This window comes from Hypanus sabinus, chromosome 4 (assembly GCF_030144855.1).
Source record: "Hypanus sabinus isolate sHypSab1 chromosome 4, sHypSab1.hap1, whole genome shotgun sequence".
Classification (NCBI taxonomy): domain Eukaryota; kingdom Metazoa; phylum Chordata; class Chondrichthyes; order Myliobatiformes; family Dasyatidae; genus Hypanus; species Hypanus sabinus.
Genome location: NC_082709.1, coordinates 75,339,243 through 75,354,536, shown reverse-complemented (window position 1 = coordinate 75,354,536; position 15,294 = coordinate 75,339,243). Strand labels below are relative to the sequence as shown.

The window sequence follows — 15,294 nt, the reverse complement described above, 5'->3', positions numbered from 1 at the left end:
CTTAGTCATGTAGATTTGCAACTTAATTAAAAGAAAATACAGGATGTCCACAAGGTCATCTTAGCAACATGCAGATTTTTTTAACCCTATATTTTCTTCCACACATAGAGAACTGTTCACTCTCCATCCTATTGCAGTCAAAATACTGTACTATCACTAAACACTGACTTTCACCTTTTTCAATCATAGATCCTGTGAGTGTGAGTATGATCCAATGAGTTCTTCCAGTGTCCTTTTTGATGAAGGAAATACAGTAGCCTAGTGTGTACACATACACAAAACTCGATAGCTTAGCATGTACACAGATAGGACAGCTGGTAGCCTGGTGTGCACGTAGATAGGAAACTCGGAAGCCTGGCAAGTACACAGTTTGGATAAGTAGCCTGCCGTGTTTACAGGTAAGCCATACAGTATCCAGGTGTGTACAACAGATAGCCTGACGTATACACAGATAACAAGATTATCCAGATTCCCCTTCACTTGTAGAATAGCACAGCTGGAAGATGTCAGTAAACCTCTCTGCTGTGGGACATTTTGCATCTTCTGAGAGGCATTATGCCTGATTAGAGAAAAACACTTGATTGGCTGATTATCACTTTGAATAGACTGGAACCTCCAGCTTCTGACAAGCCTCACACACAAAATGCTGGTGTAGCGCAGCAGACCAGGCACCATCTATAGGGATCCTATAGATGCTACCTGGCCTGCTGTGCTCCACCAGCATTTTGTGTGTGTTGCTTGAATTTCCAGCATCTGCAGATTTCCTCGTGTTCTGACAAGCCTGCTCGCACTGAACTAGGAGTCACACTCCACAGAATCCCTTCTTCCCTTTTCCAAAGTGGGTTTGTTCAGTGATTACAGCATCACATTATTATAATATTGCAGTGCTCCATGATTTACAGTTTCAGAATATAACATAGTCATTGCCATCCAGAATGCACTCAAGCATCTGTGATGCACACCAAACCAGAAATCTTTCCATTGTACCATAGATACTGCATGTTCCTGCTTCAGGGACACATGGCACAGACATAAGCCTGGAAGAGGGGCAGGCACTTAGCTGGGGTTGAACATTCAGCTGTCCACCGCCTAGACCCATGAATGGCCAACTTGACTGGACCCAGGAGCAAAACAATCCTCCTCCCTAACATCTGAGGAGCAGCTCTTTCAGATACTCCACACAATACTTTGATGTATTTTGACAGCATAATGTCTTTAAGCTAACCAATAATTTTGAACTGAAAGCCAATTATTTTGGAGAAGCTATTTGAGACATTGATAAGCTTAATCCCTTTTCAGACATCTATTTTTAAATGTTTTAAGAACATTTAAAATGTATGCATACTTATTGAGTCTATGATCTTCTGTAGATGCTGAAAATCCAGAGTAGCGCACACACAATGCTGAAGGAACTCAACAGGTCAGGCATTATGGAAAGGAATAAAGAGTCAATGTTTCGGGCCAAGACCCTTCATCAGGACTGACCTGCTGAGCTCCCCCAACATTTTGTGTGTGTTACTCTTGAGGTTAGGTAGTTTTTGCTGATGGTTGTTCAGCACTGATCGAGCTATCTTTGCTGACAGGAGTCCAGATCTGACCGCTGGGGTTATGTTCAAAGATGACATAGATGGAGAGAGAAAGGGAAAAATGAGAAAGTGAGGGGAAATGAAAAGCAGAACTAAATGAGCATGACTGAGAGTGTGAGAGAGATGGTGGAGTGAGTGAGAGAGAGAGAGGGGGCAGGGAAAGAGACACTATGAGAGGGAAAGGTGGAGAAAGGGTAAATTTTCAATTTATTTATTATTGTCACAAGTACTGAGGTACAGTGAAATACTTTGCTTTGCAAGCCATCCTTACGTTCATCACATTGGTACCTCAAGATATTACTAGGGTGTTACAGATAGTGTGAAAGAGCAGTGCAAGTAGACAATAATGTTCAAAGCAAAGATGAGGTAGATTCTGGAGTCAAGAGTTCACCTTGACATACTAGGGTGGTTTGTGCTTTCAGACTTTTGTATCTCCTGCCTAGAGAGAGAGCAGTCCTTGATTATATTGGCTGATTTGCTGAGACTGTAGGAGTGTAGAGAAAGTCCATGGAGGGAAATCCGGTTTCTGTGATGGCTGAGCTGAGCTCACAACTCTCTAAAGTTACTTGCAGTCTTGGGCAGAGAAATTGCCATAAGAAGCCATGATGGTTCCAAATGGAAAGCTTTCAGTGGAGCATCTATAAAAGTTGGTGAGGGTCAAAGGACACTTTTCAAATTTCTTTTGACTCCTGAGGAAGTCAAGGTGCTTGTGAGCTTTCTTGGCTATGGCCTCCACATGGTTGGACCAAGGCAGGCTATTGGTGATGTTCACATCTAGGAACATGAAGCTATCAACATCTTGATCTCAGCACCAGTGAGGTAGACAGGAGCATGTGCAGCCACCCCACTTCTGAAGTCAATGGGAAATGTTGTTGTCATGACAACATGTTGTTAAGCTCTCTGTCTCCCTCCTCTACTCCGATGCTTCTTTATTTGAGGTATGACTCACTGTGGTGGTGCCATTTACCAAGACAAATATGGAGTTAGAGCAGAATTTGGCCACACAGTCAGAAGTGCACAGGAAGTGGAGTGGAGGGCTGAGGACACAGCCTTGTGGAGCTCCAGTGTTTAGAATAATCATGGTGGAGGTGCTACTGCCTGACTTACTGGTGTGGTTTGTTGGTCAGGAGCTTAAGGATCCAGTTGCAGAGGGAGGTGTTGAGTCCCAGGTCTAGGAGTTTGAAGATTAGTTTTCTTGGCATTTTGGCATTGAAAATGCAGCGATAGTCATGCTCATCTCCGGAACATATAAACGGTAGGGCCTCCTACGTGAGTGGAGGCCCAGGGAGATGGCATCTGCCTGAGAGTGAGAGAGTGAAGGGGGAGATGGAAACAGTACACTGAAAGTGAGGAAGAGTGAGATCCTGGGAAAGCTACACTGAGAGTGAAAGAGAAAGGGGGAGACAGGGAATGGGAAACTGAAGGTGAGAAAGGGAGAGAGGGATGTGGAACAGGACACTGAGGGCATTGGTGTTGCTCTAAAGCAGTCTACTGTCACAGGCTTGCATCAGATCCCTTGAATGAGTTGCAGAGAATTCCAATCAAGATTTCAGAATTCAAGTTTATTTATTACGAGTACATCAAAACATACAGCGAAATGCATCATTTGCGTTAACAACCAACACACCCAAGGGTGTGCTGGGGGCAGCCCGCAAGTGTTGCCATGCGTTCCGAAATCAGAAATTCAGCAGATAAAGGGGAGAATTTGGGAAAATGTATCTGCAATTAATTTCCAGTAAGCAATTCTTTATTTTACCACTCAGGGTATTCTGGATCCTGGAGAGAAGTTCCCAAAGAAACTGAAGCTTATATTAAACACAAAGATGATGAACATGTTTCAGAACCTACTGAAGAAAGCTGAAGAGGTGGGAATTAAACTTTGTAGTTATTGATTGTATGGAGGAGACGCGGTCACAATCCAATGTGGAGTTCTGTGATGCAAATTCACCCCTCGATGTTTCTATGGCCTCGTTGTAGCGTCACTCCTGTCTTCTGAGGTATCACGAGTGAATTCCTTCCAGTGTCTATGTTGCAAAGGTGAATGAACCATCAGCACATGCTTGGCAGCAGGTCACCTCCTGTTGTGTTGTTACCAGAGAAGTGATTCCCACACACTGTGGAATGGAGATTGGAGGTCCTCCAGACAGAACTAACATTGACAGGCCTACCTGGTGACACAGAATGACCTGTATGCCAAAACAAAACAGGAAATGGATAGCAACACACACAAAATGCTAGTGGAATGCAGCAGGCCAGGCAGCACTTATAGAGAGAAGTACAGTCAACGTTTCGGGCCAAGACCCTTCGTCAGGACTAAATGAAAGAAGAGATAGTAAGAGATTTGAAAGTGGGAGGGAGAGTGGGAGATCCTTTAGCTAGTAATGAAAACCGAATACAAATGTGGCCTCACTGACATGTTGCAGGTATCTGCTGCAGAGCATTGAAGCTCAAGCCAATAATACTGATATCAGAGTACATTGTGTGTTTCAGGTTCACACTGGATATGTGGATGACCCGAGGAACACAGATAATGCATGGATCGAAACTCAGGCCCTCAACTTTCATCTGGATAAAGACAATCCGCTCATAAATGTGAGTTGTTTATACCACAGTAATATTGTGTCCATGTGTTTCCAGTTGGTTTAGCTGCTCAATCGGGGGTCTGGAAGCACTGCTTACAGTTCGTCTGCTCCACATGGCAGGTTAGCTGAATATCTTAGAAGTCAAGGAGTCAAAAAGCACAGAAACCATTCCTCTGTTGTCGCCAGTACAATCTTTTGTGTTTTGGTGTGCTGGGACAATGGCATCAATACAGCTGATGCCAATAGGCTCAATAAACTTATTAGAAAGGCTGGCTCTGTTATAGGAGTCAAACTGGACATACTAAAGGCTGTGGTAGAACAAAGAACCCTACGAAAAATCCTGGCGATTCTAGACAATGTTCCTCCCCTTTGCACACAACCTTGGCTGAACAGAGAACACTTTTAGTAATAGACTAAGACAACTGCGCTGCCCCAAAGAGCGCTATATGAGGTCATCCTTACCCTCGGCCACTAGGCTCTATAATGAGTCAACCTAAAACCAGGGAAGTGATGACCCCCTCCTGTTAGACTGTTTGAGGTAACTTATTTTTTATTCTTTCTACTTCTCTTCTAATATTTATATCTGTGCACTTCTAATGTGACGGTGACACTGTAATTTCATTTGGGATAAATAAAGTATATCTGTCTATCTTCACTCAAACTCATCCATGCTGTCTTCCTGAGTTAATCCCATTTGCCAGCATTTGGCCCATATCCCTCTAGATATTTTCTATCCTGTCCAAATGCCTCCTAAGAATTTGTAATTGTACCTAGTTCTGCCACTTCTTCTGGCACTTGTTCCATATGCCAACCGCACTTCATATAGGAAGGATGCACCCTTTTCCCTTAACTGTATTCCCTCTAGTTTTAGATCCCCCCCTACTCTGAGAAAAAGACTGTAACTACCCAGCTTATCAATGCCCCTCATGATTTTATGAACCTCTATAATGCTACAACTCAGCCTCTTTCACTGCAGGGGAAACGGTCCCAGCGTTTCTAGTCTATTCTGATTACGCAAGTCTCCCGGTAACATTGTTGTATGTTGTTTCGACACACTCTCTAGTTTAAGTACGCTGTTCCTACAGGATGGCAATCACAACTACACACAATATTTCAGGCACGGTCTCACCCTGAAATACCTTTGAAAGCTGTAACATGATGTCCCAATTCTTGCACTCGGTGCCCAATCCAATGAAGGCAAGTTTTCTTCACCAATATGTATCACCACTCTGCTTGTACCCTGAGGTCTCCCTGTTCTACCACACTCCCCAGAGCCCTATCATTCACTACCTTAGTCCTTCACTCAATGCAACACTTTGCACTTGTCCGAGTTAAGTTCCACCTCCCTTTACTTGGCCTAGTTTGCTGAACAGTCTAGATCCTAGTGTAACCATAGACAATCACCTTCACTATCCTCTTCATATCACCAATTTTGGTGTGATCCATAGACTTACTAACCATATCACCTAAGTTGTCATCCAAATCATTAAAATATATGATAAACAACAGTGGACCCAGTGTTGAGCCCTGAAGCATGCCACTGGTTACAAGCCTGCATTAAAAAACCTTGCTAAAGTCTTTGTAGGTAACGTTCTCCACCCCTTCCCCAACAGCGTCACCACCAACCCCTTTATCTTCTCTTCGTCACCTCTTAAAAAAAACTCAGATTTGTGAAGAATGATTTCCTATCTACACACCTATGCTGACTACTCCTATCAGTACTTGCAGCTTAATCCTGTGTCTCAAAATGCCCTGCAGTGACTTTCCCATCGCTGTTCAGCTCACCAGCTTATAGTTCCCTGTCTTGTCCTCGTAGCTGTTCTTAAATAAAGGAACAGTGTTAGCTATCATCAGTCTTCTCTACCTCACCCATGGCTAAGGAAAATACTAGTATCACACACAAAATGCTGGTGGAACACAGCAGGCCAGGCAGCATCTATAGGAAGAAGCACAGTCGACGTTTTGGGCCAAGACCCTTCCTGTGGAGTCCTGACAAAGGGTCTCGGCCCGAAATGTCGACTGTACTTCTTCCTATAGATGCTGCCTGGGCTGCTGTGTTCCACCAGAATTTTGTGTGTTGTTTGAATTTCCAGCATCTGCAGATTTCATTGTGCTTGCGAAAATACTACTATATCTGCCAAGGCCTCTGCAATTTCTTCCTTAACTTCCCACAATGTGCTGGGATAAACTTGGTGAAATCCCCAGGGTTTATGCATCTTTATGTGCTTCAAGACTGTCTGCATAGTATCAATATGTTTCAGGATATCACTGATTTCTACTTTAAGCTCTATCGCTTCCATAATTTCCATGGTAATTACAGATGAGAAACATTCATTTAAGACTTCACCTGTCTCCTGTGCTCTACACATTGATCCTTTAGGGATCTAGTTTTCTTCCTGGTTACCCTTTGGGTAGATGGATAATAATAATAGGTACTTCACTGATCCTGAGTGGGAAATTATATCATTATAAATTACTATAGATAAGTAGATACTTTATTGATGCCAAAGGGAATTATAGTGTCACAGTAGCATTACAAGTGTACAGATATACAAATATTAGAAAAGAAGTAAGAAAAAATAAAAAAATAAGTTACCTCAAAACAGTCAAACAGGAGGGGGGGTCATCATTTCCCTGGCTATAGTTTGATTCATTATAGAGCCTAAAGACTGAGGGTAAGAATGACTTCAAAGCATTATCAAGGATGCATCTCACCCTAACCATGGGCTTTCTACTCTCCTCCCATCCAGTAGGCGCTACAGGAGCCTCCGCTCCCACACCGGCAGGCACAGGAAGAGCTTAACAGATTTATTAGTTAAGGGAACGGACAGGAGGTTCTGTGGCCGAGAACGAGATTCCCGGATGGTATGTTGCCAGGACAGTTAGTAGAGGGGTTGTGGAGGCAGATGTTGGTAAAGCTCGGACAAAGTTAGGAATCAAAAGGTTGAACATGGTGTGACAAAATTGAAAAGGGTGAACACAGGATTGAAGATGTTGTATCTGAATGTGTGCGGTACACAGAATAAGGTAGATAAATTTGCAGTACAGATGCAGACTGGCAAGCATGATGTTGTAGGCATCACGGAATCATGGCTGAAAGGTTACTGTATAGCTAGGAGCTTAATGTCCAAGGATGCACATTGTATCGAAAGGATAGTCAGGAAGGCAGAAGAAATGGTGTTGCTCTTTTGGTAGAAAAAATGAAATCAGATCATTAGAAGGAGGTGACATAAGATCATAAAGTATTGAAGCATTGTGGATAAAGCTGACGAAATGCAAGGGTAAAAAGACCCTGATGGGATGTGGCCTACAAATTACAATGGGAGATAGAAAATGCATGCTAAAAGGGCAATGTTACAATAGTCATGGGGGACTTCAATATGTAGGTAGATTGGGAAAATCAGTTTGGTGCTGGATTACAGGAGAATTTCTAGAATGCCTATGAGATGGCTTTTTCAAGCAGTGTGGTTGAGCCCACTAGAGGATCAGCTATTCTGGATTGGGTGTTGTGCAATGAACCAGAATTGATTAGAGACCTTAAGGTTAAAGAACCCTTAGGGGCAAGTGACCATAATATGATCAAATTCACTCTGAAATTTGAAAAGGAGAAGCTAAAGTCAGATGTATCAACATTACAGTGGAGTAAAGGGAATTACAGAGACATGAGAGAAGAGCTGGTCAGAACTGATCGGAAAACAACACTGGCAAGGATGATGGCAGAGCAGCTATGGCTGGAATTTATGGAAGCAATTCAGAAGGCACAGAATATATGCATACCAAAGAGAAAGAAGTATTCTAAAGGAAAGATGACACAACCATGGCTAATAAGAGAAGTCAAAGACAATATAACAGCAGAAGAGCAAAAATTAGTGGGAAGTTAGAAGATTGGGAAGCTTTGAAAAACCAACAGAAGGCAACAAGTAAATAGTCATTAAGAAGGTAAAGGTGGAATACGAAACTAAGCGAGCCAATAATATTAAAGAGGATACCAAAAGTTTCTTCTGGTACATAAAGTGTGAAAGAGAGGCAAGAGTGAATGTTGGACTGCTAAAAAAAAGATGCTGGTGAGGTAGTAATGGGGGACAATGACAATGAAATGGCGGACAAACTGTTTAAGTATTTTGCTTCAGTCTTCACTGTGGAGACACTAACAGTATTATGGAAGTTCCAGTTGTCAGGGTCATGAAATGTGTGAAGTTACTATAACTAGAAAGTTCTTGGGAAACGGAATGATCTTATAAGTGAATAAGTCACCTGGACCAAATGATATACACCCCAGAGTTCTGAAAGAGGTAGCTGAAGAGATCATGGAGGCATTAGTAATGATCTTTCAAAAATTCCTACATTCTAGGAGACTGGAAAATTACAAATATCTCTCCGCTCTTCAAGAAAGAGGAGAGGCAGAAGAAAGGATACTATAGACCAGTTAGTTTGACCTTAATGGTTGGAAAGAGTTGGTTATTAAGGTTGAGGTCTCAGGGTACTTGGAAATACATGACAAAATAGGCCATAGTCAGCATGGTTTCCTAAAGAGAAAATCTTGCCTGACAAATCTGTTGGAATTCTTTGAAGAGGTAGCAAGCCGGATAGACAAAGGAGAATCAGTTGATGATGTGTACTTGAATTTTCAGAAGGCCTTTGACAAGGTCCCACACATGAGGCTGCTTAACAAACAACAAGCCCATGGTATTACAGGAAAGATTCTAGCATAGATAAAGCAGTGGCTAATTGGCAGGCTGCAAGGAGTGGGAATAAAGACTCCTTCTGACTGGCTGCCGGTAAACAGAGGTATTCCACAGGGGTCTGTGTTGAGACCGATTCTTTTTATGTTATATGTCAATGATTTGGATGATGGAATTGATGGCTTTGCTGCAAATTTTGCGGACAAGATGAACATAGGTGAAGGGGCAGGTGGTTTTGAGGAAATAGAGAGGCTACAGAAGGACAGACAGATTAGGAGAATGGGCAAAGAAAAGGAATATAGTGTTGGTAAGTGTATGGTCACACACTTTCGTAGACTATTTTCTAAATGAAGAGAAAATACAAACTGAGGCACAAAGGGACTTGGGACTCCTTGTGCAGAATTCCCTAGTGGTTAATTTGCAGGTTGTGTCTATGGTGAGGAAGGCATTCATTTAGCATTCATTTCAAGAGGACTAGAATATAAAAGAAAGGATGTAATGATGGAACTTTATAAAGCTCGGGTGAGGCCTCATTTAGAGTACTGTGAGCAGGTTTGGGCCTCTTTTCTTAGAAAAGATGTGCTGAAACGGGAGGGGGTTCAAAGGAGGTTCATGAAAATGATTCAAAGATTGAATGACTTGTCATATGAACAGTGTCTATTGGCTCTGGGCCTGTATTCACTAGAATTCAGAAAAATGAGAGGTGACCTCATTGAAATCTATTGAATGGTGAAAGGCCTTGATAGAGTGGATGTGGAGAGGATGTTTCCTATGGTGGCAGAGTCTAAGACCAGAGGACACAGCCTCAGAATAGAGAGGCGTCCTTTTAGAACAGAAATGAGGAGGAATTTCTTTAGCCAGACGGTCGTGAATCTGTGGAATTCTTTGCCACAGACAGCTGTGGAGGCTGTCTTTATGTACGTATATTTAAGGCAGACGTTGATAGATCATTGATTGGTCAGGACATTAAGGGATACGGGAAGAAGGCAGTAGATTGGAGCTGAGTAGAAAATTGAATCAGCCATGAGGAAATGGCGGAACAGACTCGATGGGCCAAATAGCCTAACTCAGCTCCTACATCTTATGGTTTTATGGTCTTGTGGTCTTACATTGGAGCATCCATACCAGGTGGTGAGTCAAACTACTCTCCATTGTATATATGTAGAAATTTTACTAACGTCTTTGGTGACGCAACCAATTCTTCACAAATTCCTGTACAAGTATAGCTGCTAACATGGCACCTTTGGGATTGCATCAATATGCTAGGCCCCAGGATAGATCTTCTGAGACGCTGGCACACAGGAACTTAAAGCTCCTCACGTTTTCCTCTGTTGAGGGGACTGACGTGTGTTCCTTCAGCCTCCCCTTTCTGAAGTCCATAATCATCTCCTTGGTGTTGCTGACACTGAGTTCAAGGTTGTTGTCATGATACCCCTTGACCAGCCAATCTGCCTACTCCTGTATGCCTCCTTGTCACCACCTGAAATTCTGCCAACAGCCGCGGTGTCATCACAAATTTATAGACGGCATTTGAGCTGTGCCTGGCCACACAGTCATGAGCATAGAGAGTGTAGAACAGTGGGCTGAATTGAGCTGAATTGTGACGAGGAAGAGTAAATGCTGAGTGATGCACTATAGCTCAGTACATCTAATGCTAAAACTCTGTGTGGAACGACCACTAGACTCCTTCCACTACCACAGGTGAAGGGGCAGAGGTGGGTGGGGAACCCTCTGAAAAGTGAAAGGATTATCTCTTCTGGGAGTCACGAGAGGGGTAATGGTGTTGTGTTTGGTGGTATTTCCCTTCTCTTTAATGAATCAGAATGAGAATCAGGTTTATCATCATTGATATATGTTGTCAAATTTCTTGTTTGCAGCAGCAATACTCTGCAATACATAAAAATTATAAATTACAATAAGAAATATATTAAAAAACAATTAAATAAGTAGTGTAAAAAGAGAGCAAAATAATGAGGTAGTGTTCATGGGTCGGTTCACTATCCATTCTGAAATCTGATGGCGGATGTGAAGAAGCTGTCCCTGAAACAATAAGTGTGGGTCTTCAGGCTCCTGTACCTGGTAGAAATAAGAAGAGGGCATTACCTGGGTGATGGGGGTCCTTAATAATCAATGCCACCTTCTTGAAGCATTGCCTTTTGAAGGAGCCCTTGATGCTGGGGAGGCTGGTACCCATGTTGGACCGGGCTGAGTTTGTGACATTTTCCAGCCTGTGCAGTGGCCCTTCCACACCAGACAGTGATGCAACCAGTTAGAATGCTCTCTGTGGTATATTACAGAATGTATCAATCACGAATATAGTTTTTTGCACTATTTCTATATATTATCTATCACATATAAAGGCTGAAATTTAAAAATATACAAACCCTGCTGCCAGATGGGTATGTTGGGGCTGTGGGCAACTTCTAATGATGTGAAAATGATCCTCCTGCCTGTACCTCCTCTCCGACAGGCTCTCACCAGTCGAGACGGGTCGGAAGCTAGCAACGAGATCAAGCTGCCCCTCTTGCAGAATGGCTTGGCACAGGAGGTCATGGTTAAATGGCAGGTGGTGGAGCAGGGGGTGCCAGTGTGCATGGTCTACAAGGACTACCTACAGGTTGTGGCAGAGAAGCGCTCTGCCCACTTCTAAGTCCTGAAAACATCTGATCACAGGGATGTGTTGAATATCACCAAAGAAAGGCGCATGGAAATTAATCTTGAAGCTCTGTTCTCATCATGTGCTACTACAAGAAGTACCCAGTGTCAAGGGTCCTCTTTGGAACTGGTGCCGAACAATGCGTTCTATACTACGACTTCCATTGTAGGGAGGGTCACACCATGTAATCATTAACCCATCTGTTTCCTGAGTCTTTGCAGTATTAAGGGAAGTGAAATATTGCACTGTGAATCTTTACACACTGGTAGACACAAACAAAAGGCAATATCTGACCTGAAAGTCAAGAAAACTGCGGCAGGTCAGGTCACACCTGTGGGTAGAGAGACTGGATCAACATTTCTGTCCGGAGAGTCTTTGCTAGGTCTTGAGGGGTCTCTTCCCACCAATGTGGCTGGTCCTGCTAAGTGTTTCCAGCATCTTGCTTCGTCTAGCTGTCCCAACTGATGACAGCACTGAGAATGATCAAATGAAGCTTGAGAGGAAGGGATTCTGGAAAAACTTCACTTTTAAGTTAATAGTGATTATAAAGTAAAACATTCACAATTTCAAATGGATTTTAATGGTAAATTGAGAGTTGATTATGAAGAATTTTGATGGAAACAGTGACAGGTAATTATAAAAGGCTCTGTGTAAGTGTTGCCAGGTGATTTTAAAAAGATTTTAAAGGTCAAAGTTGAGCTATTAATAATCACTGAGGGAAAATCTGTCCGTTCCCAAATCTGTAACTTATGCAATTATGAAATTGGAATTGATTAATAATCAAACTAATTGTTTGCATATTAGTTTAATTGTTTAATTATTTGAGTTTAATTGTTTAATTATTGTTTAAATTGTTTAATTATTCTTTCTTAAGAAAAAAATAAATGTCTTCCAGCCTGAGAATGTTGCTATTTGATGCTTCCAAGCCCAAAATATAAGCAGATATATGTGTAATGGACACGCCCAGGATACCAACTAGTCTCCAGTCAACAAAATGCTCCTGGGAGAGAAAATAGCAGTTTCAATGCACTGCAACTTATGGCAGAGGTATATCCAGAAGTGGAGCTGACAGTGGTGATGAGGGGAGGCTATCTTCAGTCAGGAGCCTCCGATGCAATTGGCCTCTGTTGGGCATTCTCCCCCTGCCCTACTCGTGTTGCACCCTGTAAGGCAAGAACTTCAATGTAGGGTTGGGGTAATGAGGTCATGAGGGCAAAACCTAGGCCTACACAAATGTATTTTTTAAACTTTTTTTTATTTTCTCTCTTTCAATATCTTTATTAGTTTCTGCATAGAGGAATACAGAGTACAAGAAGAAATATATTATAAGTCAAAAGAAAAAAAATAAAATTACCAAATACATTGTATTAAAAATACAGTTACAATCACAAAACCCTGTATTCATAAAAAATAAATTAAATCATAATATTGAAATATAATAATTTTGTTATATAGAAAAAAAATCTGAACCCACTCCCAAAGTCAGAGCTGTTAGGAAAAGAAAGACAAAAGGGGGAAAAACCCTTATCATATAATAAAATATTATTAGTTGTCATCTGTACTTTTACAGTAAATCAAATGTTTTGAAAATAACTCAAAAATGGTCCCCACGATGTATTAAAATCTTGGCTAGATTCAAAAACTTAACATCGGATCTTCTCTAAATTTAAGCATAACATAACATCCCGTAACCACTGAGCATGAGTAGAGGGAACAGCATCCTTCTGTTTAAGCAAGAGCGCCCTCCAAGCTATAAGAGAAGTAAAAGCCAGAATATGCAAATCAGGTGTCTCCAAAATAAAGTCTTTTCCTCCAACAATACCAAATAATGCAGTCAAAAGGTTAGGCTTAAAATTTACCTTGAAAAGTACCGAGAAAGTTTGGAATACTTCCTTCCAATATCTGCCAAGGCTCGGACATGTCCAAAACATGTGAATTAATGAAGCTTCTCCATTATTACATCTATCACAGAAAGGAGATATACCCAAATAAAAATGAGATAAAATAAAGAAAACTTCGAGCGAAACTCCAACTTTACTATTAATTGCTTTTAACTAAAGCTTCCAAAAGCATCCTTGTACAGTTAGGGTAGTGAGGGGCTTCATAAAGGAGTTTTTTTTTCACCTCCTTAAATGTGTTAATAATGGAGTTTTATATTCAAGGATGAGAAGAGAAACAGAGTCAACATTTCAGGTCAGAGAGTCTCCACCCGCCAACATAGTCAGACATGCTGGAGTATTTTTGACATTTAATTTCCACTAGCTGGCCTAATCAATATCAGTACTGAGATTAATCAAATTAATGCTTAATGCAGCATGAGAGAAGGTAATTCTAAAAAGCCTTCAATTATCAGGGTTTATTGATGTCCAAACTGGAAACTCAACTCCCCCTGTCAATTAAACATTTTATGAAAATAGGATGATTGATCAGAGTTTTTAAACTTGCTGGGATCATGGTTAAAGATACATCAAAAAAGATGAAAAGCTAGAGTGTCACCAGCTTTATTAATGATGCCATTAGAGACAGTGGAGAAAAAGTGAAGTAATTGGAGGGATATTGAGTTTGACCAGAAAGCTAGGTCAACAAGGGAATGGGGTTAATTATTATAAAAGCAACCCCCAAGTTCATGGCTGGTTGAGAGGTTTAATGCTGCTTAAGCAGTCTGACTAGATCAAGGCCTTGCTCTTCCGGTGAATCTTACGTCCAGTAAGACCTTGGATGATTGGGGAATGTAGAAGATGTGGGTCAACCAAAGAAATTTTATGCAGCTTATGTGCCTTTCTGTGAAGCAGCCGTAGATTCATTGACATAATAAGATTGTGGATACATTAAGTTGTAAGGTTGGCTTCATGGCCAATAAGCAATAGACTTTTGGGGATTGCGATAGTGATTGCCATGTCAGGATCCCAAATGGTGTTTTCGTTAAAGATGGAAGAGATGCAGTTGTGAATGTATCAGTGAGATTTAAGCACAATGTGAAAGTTGAAACAAGGCAAGGGTTAACATCATCTCCAGACAAGAATGGATTGCAAATGAAGTGTAGTCAGCGCAGGCAGGAAAGATCTTAGAAGGGCATAGCTATCCTTTGCAAAGCATAAGACCATAAGACATTGAGCAGAATTAGGCCATTTGGCCCATTGAGTCTGCTCTGCCTTTCAATCATGGCTGATAATTTTCCCCTCCTCAGCTGCACCCCCTGGCCTTCTCTCTGTGACATTTGATGCCATGTCCAATCAAGAACCTGTCAAGCTCTGCCTTAAATACACCCAACGGCCTGGCCTCCACAGCTGCTTGTGGTAACAAATTCCACAATTTCAACACCGTCTGACTAAAGAAAGTTTTCCCCATCTCTGTTTTAAATGAACTCCCCTTTATGATGAGGTTGTGCCCCCTTTTCCTAGATTCCTCCATCATAGGAAACATCCTTTCCACATCTACTCTGTCTAGGCCTTTCAACATTCAAAAGGTTTCAATGAGATTCCTCCTCATCCTTCTAAATTCCAGTGAGTACAGACCCAGAGCCATCAAATATTCCTAGTATAATAATCCTGTCATTCCCAAAATCATCCTTGTGAACCTCCTCTGAGCTCTCTCCAGTCTTTTCTTAGATGAGGAGCCCAAAACTGTTCACAACGCTCAGTGTGAGGCCTCACCAGTTCCTCAGCATCTCATCCCTGCTCTTGTATTTTAGACCTCTTGAAATTAATTCTCACATGGCATTTGCCTTCCTCTCCACCAACTCTACCTGCAAGTTAACCTTTAGGTCGTTTGGCATAAGGATTCCCAAA

The 15,294-nt window shown here is 41.7% G+C and overlaps 1 protein-coding gene across 1 annotated transcript in view; it reads left to right on the top strand.

The window, feature by feature from the left end:
• trpm2 (transient receptor potential cation channel, subfamily M, member 2) overlaps positions 1-12,363 on the top strand; it is a 172,491-nt gene extending 160,128 nt beyond the window's left edge. Inside the window, exons 32-34 of the mRNA XM_059967444.1 lie at positions 3,350-3,451; positions 4,077-4,178; positions 11,321-12,363. Of these exons, the coding sequence (XP_059823427.1) occupies positions 3,350-3,451; positions 4,077-4,178; positions 11,321-11,500 (384 nt within the window). The 3' untranslated portion in view covers positions 11,501-12,363. The remainder of the gene's footprint in view (positions 1-3,349; positions 3,452-4,076; positions 4,179-11,320) is intronic.
• The last annotated feature ends 2,931 nt before the right edge of the window (positions 12,364-15,294 follow it).